This window comes from Suncus etruscus, chromosome 15 (assembly GCF_024139225.1).
Source record: "Suncus etruscus isolate mSunEtr1 chromosome 15, mSunEtr1.pri.cur, whole genome shotgun sequence".
Classification (NCBI taxonomy): domain Eukaryota; kingdom Metazoa; phylum Chordata; class Mammalia; order Eulipotyphla; family Soricidae; genus Suncus; species Suncus etruscus.
In genome coordinates, this window is record NC_064862.1 from 43,669,909 (window position 1) to 43,687,651 (window position 17,743).

The following is a 17,743-nucleotide window of genomic DNA, read 5'->3' on the forward strand; positions in this document are numbered from 1 at the left end:
TTTCTTACCAAAGGTGCTTTGTGCAAGGACCTTGGCCCCTCAACCTACAACAACTTATCAAGTTCACAGACAGGGTAGAAGCCAAATAGAAATTTTCCTTTGAGGGGGACCAATAATAGGGAGATGAGCGGATCTTCACACCCAGATTCCAGCCTAGGAATCAAAGGCCTTTCCATCCCTCAGCAGCCTAACACAGAAAAAAATGGAGAAGATGGAGGATCCAAGCCCAGCTAAAGAAGCACAACTGCGTTAAGAACCTACTACAACTTTCTTCTAGGTTAATATCTCAATCCTAATTGCATTAGTTATTATATTGCTGGTTAAACTGTATGTTCTACCTTTATTAGATTTTATAGCTATTGTTTTTGTTCTATACCTCACTGCAAACATAAAATTTTGTATCCAGCTTTAGTGCTTTAATATTATTTTCACAGTTCTGGGAAAATGCATAATGTTGTTAAATTTTAATAGTTCTCATCTATCCTAGTGAATGTTCCCCAATTGCCTCAGTGTTTGATTGTGTATGTAGCATCTTATTCTCAAATTATGTCTGCAAAAATGTTCTAATGTGGGGCTGGAGAGACAGCATAGCGGTAGGGCATTTGCCTTGCATGTAGCCGATCCAGGACAGATGGTGGTTCGAATCTTGGCATTCCATATGGTCTCCTGTGCCTGCAAGGAGGAGCAATTTCTGAGTGCACATCCAGCAGTAACCTCTGAGTGCTGCCAGGTGTGACCCAAAAAACAAACCAAAAAAAATATGCTAATGTTGGGGCCAGAGTGATAGCATGGAGATAAGGCATTTGCCTTGCATGCAGAAGAATAGTGGTTCGAATCCCAGCATCCCATATGGTCCCCTGAGACTGCCAGGAGCGATTTCTGAGCATAGAGCCAGGAGTAACCCCTGAGCACTGCTGGGTGTGACCCATAAACAAACAAACAAAAAAAGAGCTAATATCTTTTTTCCATGGAAATAGTTGGGAAAGGAACTTGAATACTATGGACTCTTATAGTGCTCATTATAAGATAAGAATGTTTTAACAAACTTATTTTTAAACTGTATATACCTGCAGAAATGTTCTTATGATTGTTTCAAGAAGCTTATGAAAAGTAACTCAGATGTTCTAGACTCATTACAGTGCTGTGTAATAATTTTAAAATTAACTGTATCTGCAGAAAATTTTTAACATTTATGTTCAGAGTAGTTTATAAAAATATTTTGTGAGATGTATAAAAGATATGGGAAAAAATGAGAATATGTATGCACAATCTGACCTTTGATGGTTTTGCAGCCAATTTTTACATGCCTATGCAAAATAACAACTATGTTTTGTTTTGTTTTGGGGTCACACCTGGTGGCATTCAGGAGTTACTCCTGTTCTGCGCTCAGAAATTGCTCCTTGCAGGCTCTGGGGACCATATGGGATGCCGGGATTCCGACCACCATCCATCCTGAATTGGCTGCATACAAGGTAAAAGCCCTACCGCTGTGCTATCGCTTCAGCCCCAAAATAACAAATTACTTTTATGGGGCTCCCATCTCTGGTAAAGAACAGTAGAGCAAAGGTAGGTTTTCTCAATTTGTTTTATTTTAAACTGAAAGGGTGGATTGGAAAGATGACATCCAGCTATTAAGCAAAAACAAAGGCATCCCCATCTTCCTTTTCCTTTAAATCTCTCCTTTGATAAGTAAAAGCCTACGTGGATTACATGACCTTCCCCCTCCTGGTGGGAATTTGTTTAATAAAGAAAGAGGAGTTCTAGCTTTTGGCTCTGGCAGATACCATGAGGGAGAAGCCACTGTATCCATTACTGTCTCCTGATTGGTTTGGTTTATTATTTCTTCACCCTTACCCTGCTTTTTAGATTCCTGTGTGGGGTTAGAAATACCATGCCTGGGGTGATCTCACAACTCATGGGTTTTATTTTACAATGAACAACTTTGTAATGTGTATCTCATGGTGATCCAATTAAAGTATTTATTAAAAAAATAAGTATCAAAAAATTGAGATGTTAAGGCATTTGCCCTGTATATTGCAACACTAAATTGCTTTTTAGGGTTTTTTTTTTTTTTTTTTGCTTACATCTGGAGATGCTTAATTACTCCTGGTGGTGCTCAGGAGACTACATAAGATGCAAGGGATAGAACCCAGGTTGGCCTAATGCAAGTGCTCTGTCTGATGCACTATCACTCTAGCCTCCTCACCCTATTTTTAATCCCAGCACTTCTAGGAATAATCCCAGAACATCTCTAGATGTTGTCCAAGTTTCCAAAGAGCATTTCCTGACCAAATGAGAAGAATTCACCCAGTTTTGGATTACAAGTTCTTTTGTTTGTTTGTTTTTGTTTTTGTTTTTTTTTGGGGGGCCACACCCGTTTGATGCTCAGGGGTTACTCCTGGCTAAGCACTCAGAAATTGCCCCTGGCTTGGGGGTACCATATGGGATGCCAGGGGATCAAACTGCGATCCTTCCTTGGCTAGCGCTTGCAAGGCAGACACCTTACCTCTAGCGCCACCTCACCGGCCCCAGATTACAAATTCTTACTGTAACATATTTCTATTCCAAATTAAAATAATATAAAACATATCTCTAGATCCAACAACAATTTATGACAATAAAAGTGTAAACAATACAAAGTTGTTATAAATTATGGTCGTGGACCATGTTTTTGACAAGTAAAAGATTTATTTCTAACTATAATTTCACAATAAACTGCCTGTGCAACTAAATTTAGTGGCAAAAAACAGGACTTCATTTGACAAAAAATATCATAGAAGAATATGAGAGTTTATTATCATTGTTCTTATCTGGAGATGTCATCTACAAGTACATGATTGGAAGAAAATGCAATGTACTGCATGCATCTGCAGTGCTCTTTTTAAATTTTTATTTCATTTTGTTTTGTTTTGGGGCCACATCTGGCAGAACACCAGGGTTACTCCTGGTTTTATGGTCAGAAAAGTGACTGGGCAGGCTTGGGGGACCATGTGAGATGCCAGGGATCAAATCTAGGTTAGCTGCATGCGAGACAAACGCCATATCCACTTTGCTATCGTTCTGGTCCTGGTCTTTATAAAACTGAATCACTCTGAGATAGCAGTTACAAAGTTCTTGATGGTTGAATTTCATAGTGTTTCAACACTTATCCTTTCACCAGTGTACACACCAATGTTCTCCACCCACCCCAGCCTGCTTTTATGGAAGACACTCTCCCTTTTTTTCCTTTAGGCACTGTGGTTTGCACTGTGGTTTACTTTGATATCACACATATTGCTTTACCTTCTTTCAACACCCAGTTCTTGTTCACAGTGATATTTTCCAAGTAGTACCAAAGACCTGTTGCAGTTCACTTTGAATCAGTTTATGATAATTCAAGACTTGTGACCTTTTCGTTGTTTTTCTATTTGAGCCACACCAAGCGGTGTTCAGGGGTTACTCCTGGCTCTGCACTCAGAAATTGCTCCTGGCTTGGGGGACCATATGGGATGCCGGGATCGAATCCACATCCATCCTGGATCAGCCGCGTACATGGCAAACTGCCTACCGCTGTGCTACTACTCCAGCCCAAGACTTACCTTTGACAGACAGCTTCCTTTTCTGCAGCAAAACTTGAAATGTGAAGATGTGGTACATATATACAATGGAATAATGCATAGCTCTAAGGAATGATGCAATCGTGCAATTTGCTACAATTGGATGGAACTGGAAGATATCATGTTAAATGAATTAAGCCAGAGGAAGGAAGATATAGGATGATGTCACTTATATGTGGCATTTAGAATAAATACACGAGGAAATGCAATGACTTTAATGGGGTTGCCTAGAACATTTTGGCCCGAGTATAGTGAAAAGAAGGAAAGAAACAGAAGGGAGGGGAGAAAGACAGATGTGAAATAATGGAGAATAGAACTTTAGGGGATACAGGAATACAACGGATGGTGTTAATGAAGGAACTAAATATCCAGAGTCAATGACGCTGAAATCACGAGACCTGAACCTTAACAACCAAACTTAAAAAAGTTCCTATTATCATGGACAATGAGAATATTAGTGGAGGCAGGTTGACACTAGTGGTGAGATTGGTGCTGAAACATTAAATGTTTAAATCTCAATTATGAGCTTATAAGTCACAGTGCTTTAAATAATTTTTTTAAATCCAGAAAAAAAATCTTGCTAGGTAGATTCTAACACACTTAGCTTGTTAAATCATCTTCATTTGAGCTTTGCCCACAGTATAGATGCTTGTGCTATTCAAAAAAGATAGATTACAATTTAATCTTAAAAAGAAACGACATATTCTTGCTCCTGAAATGACTTTGTCTCAACAATTTTCAGCAAGAAGGAGATAAGACTGCAGGAGAACTATGTTACAATATTATTTTAAAACTAAATTTATATAGAAGGGCCTGTAGAGAGGTTAGTGGTAAAGAACATGCCTTGCTTGAATGAGTTATCAACTTCAATCTCAGGCACTCCCTATGTCAACGTTATTCCAGTGGTACTAATATTTGTGATCTCTGAAACAAAAGAAAAAGTGCAATCTCTGGCACACACAGCCAAGTGTGAATACAACGACTAAAGCAGCAATCCCTGGGGAGCAATGCGACTGAGTGTTCAAATACCACAAATATGCAATCCTTGACAAGAACCACAAGCAAAAGCATGTTAAGCACAACAATCAAGCAATAACTAATGAGCATTGCAAGTGTGTGATCCCTATGGGGATCTGGAATTGAAATAGCACAAGTATTGAAACCAAAATGTACTGGTCCCCAGTAAGAACCACAACTAAGTGTGTTTATGATTCAGTTCTCATATCATTGCAAGGAGAATGGAGGGGGTGGAGGTGTGGAATTTTTTTGATGGGAAAAAAGCCTGAATAGACCATTAAAATAAATTTTGAAGATAGACTGTGAATATGAGTACTGCATACTTGAAAACAAGTATATTCACTACTGCTAGAAAATGTATCAAAATTTTATAAAAATACATTTATGACAAAATTTCAAAGAGAAGCTTCTTGAGTGCTTCACTTTTGCATTTAAGGTAAAAATAAAAGCCTCTAAATAATTATTTTATCTTATACAATAGATACATAATTTCCTACCTGCTTTCACCATAAATAGCTACTGAATGAATATAACAGTTGAATTTATTTCTGATAATTGGTATTTTAGTCTCCTCAAAATAAAAGTGATAGTAATTTGTATATCAATATCTTCTGAATAACTAACTATAGGATTGACATTATTTTGATTCCAGATGTAAGTTTCATATTTATAAAAATCAATATTTTAGTATTGGTCTTTAATTTTTGCATATTTCTATATTCTAGTGGCATAATTTGTACTTCTAAGAAATTATTTCAACAATTTAAAATATTCACAATATCATGAATGATGCTCATTTTGTTTGTTTTGTGGCCAAATCCAGCAATGCTCAGGGATTACTCCTAGCTTTGCTCTTAGGAATCACTCCTGGAAGTGCTTAGGGGACCAAACAGGATTTCAGAGATTGATATTAGGTTGGTTGTGTGCAAGTTAAGTGCCTTGCTCACTGTACTAATTCTCTTTCCACAACTGATGCTCCTTTATAGAAAATGTTCTATACAACAGAAGGCTCACCTAGCAATAAACAGCTTAGTAAACCTTCAATGACCTTATGGCAAGATATGACAATTTCCACAAATTTTCTTTTAATAGATTTTTAATAATTCCATTACCATTAGTTGTGACATTGTTTAATTAAAAATTATTCAAGAGGCAAGGGCTGGAGAGATAGCATGGAGGTAACACATTTGCCTTGTGTGCAGAAGGTCTGTGGTTTGAATCCCAGAATCTTATATGGTCCCCCGAGCCTGTCAGGAGCGATTTCTGAGCATAGAGCCAGGACTAACCCCTAAGCATTGCCAGGTGTGACCCGAAAACAAAAAAAGCAAACAAAAAAGAGGCAGACTTGGAAGAGGATAGAAAGTTGGGGACAATGGTGGAGGGAATGTTACACTGGTGGTGGGATTGACGTTGGAACATTAAATGCCAGAAATAACTATTTTGAGCAACTTGGTAAACCATGGCATTTAAAATAAAAATTTTCTTTTTTTTTTTTTGGTTTTTGGGCCACACCCAGTGACACTCAGGATTACTCCTGGCTGTGCATTCAGAAATCACTACTGGCTTGGGAGACCATATGGGATCCCAAGGATCAAACAAAGGTTCGTCCTGGGCAGCTGCGTGCAAGGCGAATGCCCTACTGTTGTACTATTGTTCCGGCATCAAGAAATTTATTTTTCAAAAAGGAAATGTTTCCTAATACCTATTTCTTAGCAATTTTTTATGCATAGCATTTGAAACTCTTTATAATTTTGGACCTTTTTTTTTTTCGTTTTTTGGGGTCACACCTGGCAGTGCTCAGGGTTACTCCTGGTTCTGCACTCAGAAATTGCTCCTGGCAGGCTTGGGGGAACCATATGGGATGCTGGGATTCGAACCACTGTCCATCCTGGATTGGCTGCTTGCAAGGCAAACACCCTACGCCTGTGCTATCTCTCTGGCCCCTGGACTTTTTTTTAAACTAACAAATTTAATTTTTATTTTTACCACTCTATAGCATTAATCTACCATTCAAGTCAAGGAAATTATTTTATTTTATTTTTTTTATTTTTGGAAATTACTTTATAGTCCCTCTAATAACCTCATACTGATTATTCTTTCATGTTGTTCTTTGAAATACAACTTCATTCAACTCTTACTATAATCTAAATTCAAAAGATGCCTACATAATTAAAAATTTTTTTTTTTCATTTTTTGGGCCTCACCTAATGGCGCTCAGGGGTTTCTCATGGCTCTGTGCTCAGAAATGGCTCCTGGCAGGCTCAAGGGACCATCCAGGATGCCAGGGATTTAACCCAGGTAGGATCCAGATCAGCTGTGTGGAAGATAATGCCCTACCCATTGTGCTATAGCTCTGACCCCTAATTAGAAAATTGTCATAACATTTAGTTTTACCTCATACATCCAAAAATTAAATATATGTAAAAACTAAAAGATAATGTTCAATAAATAAGATCTAGGCATCAACCAATGAAATTATGACCACCGAACTTCATAAAAACTTTCACATGTTAAACATTTAATTAAAAAATTAAGTAACTTGAAATAAGTTGAGTTTGTATTACAAAAAATGTATAAATATACCTTTATTTTAACTTTCTTATCTAGACTTTAGACTCATTCCTGGAAGATATTTATACCTGACAGAACAATTCAATAAATATCCCTCTAACTAGGATTTTCTTCAGGTTTATTTTTAAGGTCTCTCTGTCTCTGTCTGTCTGTTTCTCTCTCTCTCTCTCTCTTTCTCTCTCTCTCTCTCTCTCTCTCTCTCTCCCTCCCTCCCTCTCTCCCTCTTTCCCTCCCTCCCTCCCTCCTTCCTCCCCTTCATTAACCTTAGGAAAATGCATGGAATTTATTTGTTCAAAAATGTTTCTGTTCAGATTATGGTCCCTTCTATCTTAGGACCTGCCTCCCATAAAATAAACATTAACAAGATAAATCAAATAAATGGTAGTTCGTAAAAGCATAGACCACTATAACAAAATATAACAAAACTTCACTTACTAAGGATCTGGAATGTCTATATGACTAGGAAGATTTCCTTATATAGTTCATATATAGTGCCAGAGTCATAATACAGTGGATAGGATTATAATACAGTAAATTGCTTTGCATAAATATGGCTGAGGTTTGATACCTGGCACCCCATATCATCCCTGGATACAGAGCAGGAACCCTGAGCAAGTGTAGGTTTGCCTACCCACCAAAAAAAATTCCACAGCTATATAAAATGAAAAGCTTTGATAATTGCAGAATTTATATCTTAATTTAATATATTTCTCCTCACACCGTTAAGTCTTCTGTTAAATGATTTAAAAACCCATTAATATTTGAAATTATCTTTATTATTTTTAAATTATATAAATTCATTGTAAATGATCAATATCTTAGAATGTTAATATAAAATATAACTTCATATTCTTATGACTTGGTAACTTAAACCTAACTAGATGATATGATTTAGTAATCTCTACTATAAAAGCTAATAGTAGTACTGTTTAAACATACCAGGAATAAAAATTTATTTCTGTTAAGAGTCACATAATTCATGCAGTAAAAATAGGAGTATTAAAATTATTTAACTAATTGCAAATTATAAAAATGAAACATTCATAAAAAGCATACAGTCTTACATTGTATATCCTGGCAGTTTATTTACTACTAATTCACAAATATCTTTGCAATGCTTTGAAATACTTAATGAACCAACTTCATCACTGTCTTCATCAAGGTGTTCTGCTGTGCTGCTGAAATCCAGGACATTAAATTTCAGTTCTGACAAATTTGATGGCACATAAGAACTCACTTGAGATGTCTGAGGTGACTGCCTTCTGTCTGAGGATTTAGAACTAATATTTTTACATTTATCAGAGGTATCTTGGTTGCTCTTAATCAATTTATAATTACGTGTATTATTTTGGTCCTCCTGAATTTCTTTTTCCTCAGTCCATGGTAATGAAGATAAATCACTGCTAGGAATACTAGAAGCATCCTCCAAACTTTTATTTTGAGATTTTGCAATATAAGACCTTTTATATGAGTGTTCTGGTGATCCAGCAGAAAAAGGTGGGTTAATAATAGAACTCTTTTCACTGCTATTTTTCCTTATGGACAGTCTTGTTACTCTAGATTTGCTTTTATATTGACTGTGTTTGGGACTATCTGTCCTTGAACTGCTGTCATGAGCTGGTAAAACTACTCTGGTATCCACAGTTGTATAGAAATCTTCAGAATAACAAGTGCTGGTAAAATCATCTGAATACTCCAGTGAGATACTTTCAGAGGAACTGTTTTTATTTACTTCATCTTCAGTCATATCAGCAAATAAAATGTTATGATCAGTGGTTTTGGTTTTCTCGTCATTTATTTGTTTATCTTCTACAATTCTGTCTACTGCAATCTCTTGGAAACCACTAGGACTTTGTACTTTCATTTCTAATTTTCTTTCAAAAACATTTGTATGTGTAAACCTTTCTGGGATAATGGAATTTGCAGAACTCACAGTTTCTTTCAATGAATTATTGACTCTATTTTTACCACAGTCAACTGTCTTTTCAGTTGCACGGTTCAGTTTACTTTCTTTCTCTGAGCTGAGGTAATCAAAAACCCTACTACTTTGCTTTGAGGTATCCCTGTATTTAGCAAAAGAGGCATCTGATTTTAAATCTTTATCTCTAGGCAGTTGATATGGCTTCTGGTTTTGTTTTGCAACGTTCAAAGTTTTGGAAGAAGATATTCTGAGTTTTGCACCCAGCATCTGTGCTTGTAGTTTTCTATACTGTTCTCTTTTTTCATGTACTGCTAGCATAGCAGGATTTGTTTGCTTTAAACGTAGTTTAAGTGTATTTGTTAAACCATAAAGAAGCTTCCCCCTTGGCACCCTTGGTGGGACAGCATTTTTCTCTTTAACATATTTATCATTCTTTAGGTTTTCAACTTGGTTCTTTTTATTCTGAAGATGCACTGTCTTTTCATCCTCACCCACAGAAAGCTTATCCTTCCTAGATTTAGATTCAGATGTGGATTTGGCAGATTCTGGTGACTTTTTATCCTCACATCTGTATAACCAGGCCAATTGAGGATGTACATGAAGAGGATTTACCATGGGTTGGTTATATAATAAGGACAACTCAACCATCAATGCATTTAACAATGGCAATTGATTTATTAGATTAATTCTATTTTGTTCAGTTTGAGGTTGATATTTAGTTTGATTATCTGCTCCTATATCCTGATCATGTGGAGGATTAAGAAGCATTGGAGGATTCTCGGGTGTTGTAAAATTTGTATGTTTTAAAGAGTAAACATGTGTTGAAGAATTTACAAGTTGTTTTTCTGGAGAAGCACCAGGCAGTTCCTCAGATAGAGTCGTCTGAGGCTGAATGGTGATTTTACCTGGTACCTGAAATGTCTTTTCTTGAGTCAAGTTAGTGTAATATAGAGGAGGAGGGCAAAATATATTGGTCTCAATGTCCAATTCTGTTACTTCTTGATTTGGGTGACTAACGGTCCTTACATTTGCACAAACTCGAATGGTTTTGCCATTTTCCACAGAACTAGTACTATCCGAGCTAGCCTTATGGTGGAAAACTATCTCCTTTGAGCCCTTCTTTGCTTTTTGAATCTTTAAATCCACCATAGGCCTATCAGCATCGATTCGGCTAGTGTCCGAGCTTGACGGCTGTTTTTCCCGCTGGGTTTGGGAACTGATCTTTATGGCCTGCTGCAACTCTACACCTTCTACTTGGCCTCCTTTGTCAGAGATAGGCCTGTCAAGATGTGCTAGCAAGCTGCTTCCCAAAACAGTCAGGCGGTAGCTCAGAGCAATGTCCCCAATATGCTCCCCTACTTGATTATGTAGCTGAAAACTTCCTCGATCACCCTGGGAGGAGCCTAATGCTGGGGATCCCAGAATTTTGCGCGCAGCGGCAGCTAACGAAATACTGCAGCTACCCAGAAGCTGCGGAGTCGGGGTGGGAAGCCCAGGGAGCAGTTGCAAAAGTAAAGTGTAAAGGGGGGTCCGGAGGAGCGAACGGTGCAGAGAGGCAGGGTGCAGGCGAAAGAGGCAGGACTTGCCGCGACCGAAGCTGAGCAGCCCGGGCCTGGGTTCCGGGGCGGGCGTGGCTGGGCCGCCAGGCGGGTAGATGAGCAGCGTGGGAAAGTCCAGCAGGCGGAAGGCCACCACGGGGCACCGGGGCCTGTGCACAGATGAAGTCTCCTCTTCGTCGGCCTGTTTCCCGGGCGGTGGCTGCAATTTTCCCACCTCGAGCTGTATCCAGTTAACTAGCAATTCTAGGCAGAAAAGCTGCTCGGCCATGGAAGCTATAGCAGCGGTGTTGCTCTGGAGATTGCAGCCGCTGCAGTCCCGGCCGAAGGATCCTGGGTTCTCGCGAGAGAGACGGAGAGAAGAAAGCGTTGGAGCAGCCCCCCCCCCCCCCCCGCGAGATTAGAAGCAAGCCCTGATTCGGTGCCTGGACTGACTGCTCTGGAGAGCTTTGCTAGGCAAAGATAGACAGATAGATACTCCTCGCTTAACGACCAAGTTCTGTTTGGTCATTAAGCCAGTTGGTCGTTAAGTGAGGAACTGCCTTACTGTATACAGTAGTACCAGTATATGCATACGATACCGTATTCTGAATAAGTAAACTAATGAGAAAGAGCAAACTGCAAACTTGCACTTGTTGTCATTTGCAGAGGTTGTGTAATTTGCACACACTACTGCAAAGTATCACAGAACATAAAGTGAGTATAAAGTAGGTCCATCAAAGCACCCCAAACCACAGTACTGGCCTGTAGAGTGTACATTAGAAAAAGGATATTTAAAATAAAATAATAAGGGTGAAGAGATGGTCGTAACTGAGAGCGGTTGCTAAACAGGTAGGTCGTTAAGCGAGGAGTATCTGTATTTGGCTTCCCACATTTTTTCCCTCCCCCGACGTTTGCAATAACCTGTGGGCTTCGTTTGTGGACGGGGGCGGGCCGACAGGGGAGAATTGCTGCACTGTCTCAAATTCCACAGAAAGAAATTGCACCTGATTCCTCGCACGTTGATTATATTATATATTATAATATATTGTATTGTAAATATGAGTGAACACAACAGTACTTAAACAGGTAGTGATAAAAGCGCAAAGGCTAGTTTTTACTAAAAAGTTCAAAACAGAGCAATCGATTGGAAGACGGTTAAAGTGCTCTGAGAGATAATTATGGTTTAAATATGTTTTGGTTTGGGGCCACACCCTGCTGAGCTCGGGGATCTCTCCTGGAAGTAACCAGAGGATCATATGTGGTGCTAGAGGTCAAGTCTTTGTCAGGTGTCTTACTGGCCACTTGGGTGAAAATATTCTACTTAGGAAAATGGTTTCAAGACAAAAGGAGGCACAGACTATATTTTTTTAAAAGTTATTTGTTTTTGTTTTTGTTTTTTTGGTTTTTTTTTGTTTTTGTTTTTGTTTTGGTTTTTTTTGGGTCACACCCAGCAATGCTCAGGGGTTATTCCTGGTTATTCCTGGCTCTACGCTCAGAAATCACCCCCAGCAGGCTCGGGGGACCATATGGGATGCCGGGATTTGAACCAGCGACCTTCCGCATGTAAGGCAACCGCCTTACCGCTGTGCTATCTCTCCGGCCCCTGTTTTTGTTTTTGTTTTTTAAAGAAAAAAGAAAAAAAGGTGCCCGGAGAGATGACATGGAGGTAGGGTGTTTGTCTTGTATGCAGAAGGACAGTGGTTCAAATCCCTGCATCCCATCTGGTCCCCCGAGCCTGTCAGGAGAGATTTCTGAGTGTAGAGCCAGGAGTAACCCCTGAGCGCTGCCATGTGTGACCCAAAAACCAAAAATAAAAAGTTATTTGGATTTTTATAATATGTACTTAGTGGATAATATCTAAATATGTCCAACCTAGATTACAATAATTTAAGGTTAAATTATATTAGGCTGAAGCTCATAAGAACACATCAGAACTTTGAAATAGTCAAAATTTGAGATACTTGGTAAGAAATAAAAATGGGAGATAGGTTGCATTTCATTACATAAAGAGGGTATTGAATTTGAGAATCTTACTGTATAAGAATATATCAAAGCTTGTGCTTAAATGGATGGGTTACATAGAACAGAAATTTAAAACATTCACAAGTGAAATGAATATGCTATTTATTGCATACCTGTGAGGCAAAAAAAAAGATAAAAGTCTTCATAGGTAGTAGCCTATGCAAGCAGAGTGTAGGGTTCTGGCGCCATGCCCCCAAATGAGGCCAATGCAAGGGTGGGTAAGGCCAGCCCGAGGCCTCCAGGCCAGACTCAGGAAAGAGAGGGAAGACTTTGAGCCACAGACCATTCATTCACAGGGAAGCATTGTCAGAGCAATGGACTTTGTTTATTGAAGGTAGGGACAAGGCTTTTAAGGGTAAACTTTAGGTGGGAAACAATGCGGGTAATACAGTTTAGACATTACAGCAACATGATGGTATGCAGAGACAATAGTCACAAGGTACATGGCATCATTGACTTGGATAGTATGCAAAGATAGCAGTTACAATGCTCATGGCATCTTTAAATCAGGAAGCATGTAGAGATAGCAGTTGCAATGCTTGTGGCAATGCTATTAGCCTAGACAGGTTGTTTGACCTGGATGACTTTCTCCTGCACTCGTAACAGCAGGGACACAAGTCTCTAAATAGAGACTTTCTTTTATATTCAAGGCCAGCTTGCAGAAATCTCCTTATTTCTTGGCCTCTCCCCCCACAGCAGAGTACTAGCATTTCTTTGTCTCCAATAAACAGAAAAATCCCTATTTTGCAAGCATATTTTGCATCCACAGAATAATAATTTGTATAGAGAGAATGAATTTTCTTCCCAGGGACTTTCCATGAGTGGTATTGCAATGAGTGAATCTTTAACAATTATAAAATAATATTCACTATAACAGCTAAACTGCTGTCTTGTCTGCCAAATTTTTTTTATATAGGTAGAAACACACATGAAGAAATTACAGAGCATAATAGTGAAGTGCCCAGATTTTGTAGGCAAACCACCTGCCTCAAATTCTGACTGTGACTTATTTATTAACATTTAAAAATAATTACTTAAAAACAAACTTAGGTAAGAAAGTAATATCTGTTTCAAATATACTTTAATGAATTAATCACAAAATTCTCATAACAGTGCCTGGTGCATAGTAAATGCTTGTTTAATTTTTTTATTTATCATATTTTAGCTTAATTTTTTTCAAAGTACTTTATTAGAAGAAATAATTTTCTAACAAGATGATGATATACATAACACTTTTATATATGTCAATGATGCAATAAAATAATAAAATTTTATTTTCTTTTGAATGCAGTGGAAAATTTGTTGACTTGTTTAGATATTGGCCATTGATGTTGGCCCAAGATTTTGTTTCGAACCTGCAACTGATCTAAAATATCAAATCTATTAAAATTAATATAATAGTGCTAGAGATGTACTCAGTGGCAAAGTACATGCCTTAAATAAAGATGTGATTTTGATAACCAGCACAGGAAAAATAAAAGAATATGTCAAATAAATATAATGTAAGACAAAGTGCTAAAATAAGAGCTTCTTATAAAAGGAAATTAGGGAAAACATAAAAGGACTACAATATGCAGTCTTAGAAAAAATATATAAAATGGATTAAAGTCCTAAAAGGATAAAATAAACAAACTTTGTTGTAGCATAGTTAAAAATCCTCAACAAATGATTTTCTGGGATGGAAAATCTGTTGAATCTCTATTGTAGCTCTTTGGCCCTAATATTCTCCCCCATTGCCTTCCAAAGGCTGCTGTGTCATTGGAGCAAGAGGATTTTTGATTGGGGAAGCCAATTCTCACAATCATATATTCAAAATCTAAATAAAAGCCTCGTAGAATTTTAGACTGTTCTCAGAACATAATTAGTTGCTTCTAAAATTTAAGTCAAAAAAGCCCCTGCCTTTTAACAGGATTAGAAATGGACTTACACAATTTAAAGATTATAAAGAACCAAATTTTTAAATTTTTATTACATTATTTAATCAACATGGTTTACAAAGTTGCTCATAATTCCACACTAGTGTAACATTCTTTCTGCCATTTTCCCCAGTCTCCCAGCTATCCCTGGAATAGCTGCCTGCTTGATACTTTATATTGCCTACTACAACTAAATGGTAATGAAATTATTGAAAATATATCAGTAAATAAAATTTGTGAAAATTATTATATCTCACAATGTGGTCTGAAGGTGTGCTAAGCTTTTTATTGCTAGTTGAGTTTTCAATGTTATTTGTTTTGTGTGTTGCCCTTAAGGGGCTTCTGTCCTACCTCGACATCTAATTTGGTGTGTCTTTCTCAAGTGTTAATATTGGAAAACTTGCAAGTGTTGTGTGGCCACATATGCTGTGGCCACATGCTCCAGGAATTCTAAGATTATGCAGGTGAGTTAATGAGCTGACATGGCTATGACTGTCAGACAAGGATGTAACTGCCAAGACTTCCTAAAGTATGCAGGGGTGAAGGGAGGATATGGGTAAGTGTGGGAGGGCATGGAAGGGTGCCCACCCTCACTCAGGGTGACAAGCCTCACTCCAAAAAGACCACAGAATTCTCTGCTCCAAAACCTGCCAACTTGTAGTTATTATTGGTTAGCTATCTCTGCAGAGATCAATGGACAGTGGTGGATTAGGTCCATTGGTGTAGTGGCATTTGTTGGGTGTGGATATAGCTTCTAAGGTCTCAGCAGAATGGGAAATTTACCCCCCATTTCGGCTGTGAGACTAGTGTATCAGTGAATTTTCACAGCTTGATTATTTATCTTTAGAAAACAAAATGGGCCGATGGAGCTGGCCAATGAGCTGATGAGATGGTGACGTGCTGTGACTGTGGCTGTGGCTGCTAGGAAATCTAGAAGTATAGAGAGTTGGGGAAGCTGCCTGCCCTAACTCAGACCTCAGAAGAACCAGCCCTTTTAATTGCATGCACTTTGGTATGACCCTTCCTCAGAACGTGTGCAGTGTTTCAATGTGGATCTGTTTTCTTCTAGTCTTTTCATCCTAGTCTATTTCTAAACTCTGTGTAGAAGGAAATCCTAGTTTTTCTATTATGCTGTCATTAACCCAGGTCCAGAATTATGATCAAAACCATCTCTAACACTTCCCATATAAGAGACATGAAGTAGCAATTGAAGCCAAACTAAAGTCATCTTCCTGGTCTTCAGAGAGCATAACATTGTCACATCAGCTTTTGCTAGAAGAGAAAGGATTTTATTGCTGTTTAGAGTGCAATGGCTTTTGTTTATTTGTTTGGGAGTGAGGGTACACCCAGCTGTGCTCAGGGCTTACTGCTGACTATGTACTCAAGGATCACTCTTGGTGCTCAATATTCAGTGTGAATATTGGTCAGCAATCGAACTGGATTTGGTATGTGCAAAGCGAGAGTCTCATTCCTGTATTAGCTCTCCAGCCTCTACATATGTCCCTGTATACCTCCAAATTGTTTTTTAAAGAATAGAAATACACAGATTTCCTATCATCACAGAATATTAGACTATCAACTAAAATTAATAAGCTCAAATTAAAAACCATAAACATCTTTCTTATAAAAAAAAGTGCAGTACCTGTGATTTAAGCTGTATTTTACACGCAGCAGAAGAAGCTTTTATATTCTTTATTTCTTATGATGAGTCAGGACAAAAAAGATGATAATATATTTTTCTGTGCATTTCCCTCTTAAAGGTAACTTGTTGCAGAGCTTAGTGGGTTTTTTTGGGAGGGAGGTTATAGATCTTAAGGTGAGAAGTAAACAGGAATAAAAGAAGGAGCAGGAGTTCTGTTTGTCCCTTCCTGCATAATAGTCTATGAAAGAGACTTGGTCTAACAATAGTGTGTGAAAGAGATTTGGTCTAACCCAATTTATTAGTGTTATATTTCTTTAAGGACACAACTTTACTGTTGCAAATATGTACAGATAATGTAAAGAAATTTGTAAATTGGTGCTTAGACTCTACATTGCATTTTCTTTTTTCTTTTTTTTATTACTTAAAGAAAATACATCATATAGTTGACACAATTAATCATAATACATTTGTTTCAGGAAGAACAAAAGCAAAGTTATTAAAAATAGAAAGAAAAACTAAAGAAATGAAAGAGAAAGGAAATAAAAAAAGTTCAATAACAAGTATATATTTGAAAATTATTGAATCACCAATGAACTCATAAAAGCCCTAGCTAAAAGTAAGCTCTTCTTCTTTTCTTTTTTTTTTTTTTAAGGACAAGAGTTAAAGAAATACAGTAAAAATGGTGTTAGAGTGGTGATTGTTGTTGTTTGCATAGGCCCAGCAAAATATGGGGGAAATGGAAAGGAAAATTCTTGGCCTAAATATAAGACCTTATCCCTGAAATTTTCTGGCATAAGACCAGCTCCAGGCTAGGTTGTCTAACCCGAGTCATTCTCTGTGGTCCCAGTAAAAAATATTTTTCCCCACATTCGCTGTTGTTGGTGTCAGGTTTCTGTAGTTAAAGATCCTGGATTCTGTGCATATCCTACCCTGAAGTCAGGATGATGTCGAGCGTCCTCTAGTTTTACCTCACTATTAGAGGGCAATGCAGAGAGCCTGCCCTGAAAGCAGGTTATTATTGCTGTTACATCTCTGGGTGTTGAGGGAACCCTCTTTGGAGTAAGTTGATATGGAGGTGGTGGTAGAGTTTTCCTTGGTAGAGGATTGCTTCTGGGTGATGCTATGAATAGTCGTGGTTTTTTCTTAGATAGTATCTCTGGTTCAGGGGTGAATGGACAATGCCCGTTCTTCTGAGGCCAGAGCCAGGTAATTCTGACAATGTTCAGGGTGTAAGGCCCCACTGCATTACAAGATTTGTGTGTTTGTATCTCTATTAGATAAGAACTTGTTTGTATGTGTAATATTTTCTCATTTTAATGTGCCTATGCAAAAGAGGAACAATGCCCCAAGGTATTATTGATGCCTATGAGGATTGAGGGAACAAATCCTACAATCCCTGTAATTTGGTTCTAATCTAACATAAGCTCTAACCTGAGGGACTCTTCTATCAGAATTCCTTATTGAACAGATCACAAAGAAAAGAACAAAACAAAACCAAAACAGTGGAGGATGTTGTCATT

At 37.9% G+C, this 17,743-nt stretch overlaps 1 protein-coding gene across 1 annotated transcript; it reads right to left on the bottom strand.

Moving 5' to 3' along the window:
* Positions 1-8,244: 8,244 nt before the first annotated feature.
* MAP10 (microtubule associated protein 10) lies at positions 8,245-10,934 on the bottom strand. Its single transcript, XM_049788964.1, has one exon. The coding sequence runs from the start codon at positions 10,930-10,932 to the stop codon at positions 8,245-8,247; it is 2,688 nt and encodes an 895-aa protein (XP_049644921.1). The 5' UTR covers positions 10,933-10,934.
* Positions 10,935-17,743: the final 6,809 nt, after the last annotated feature.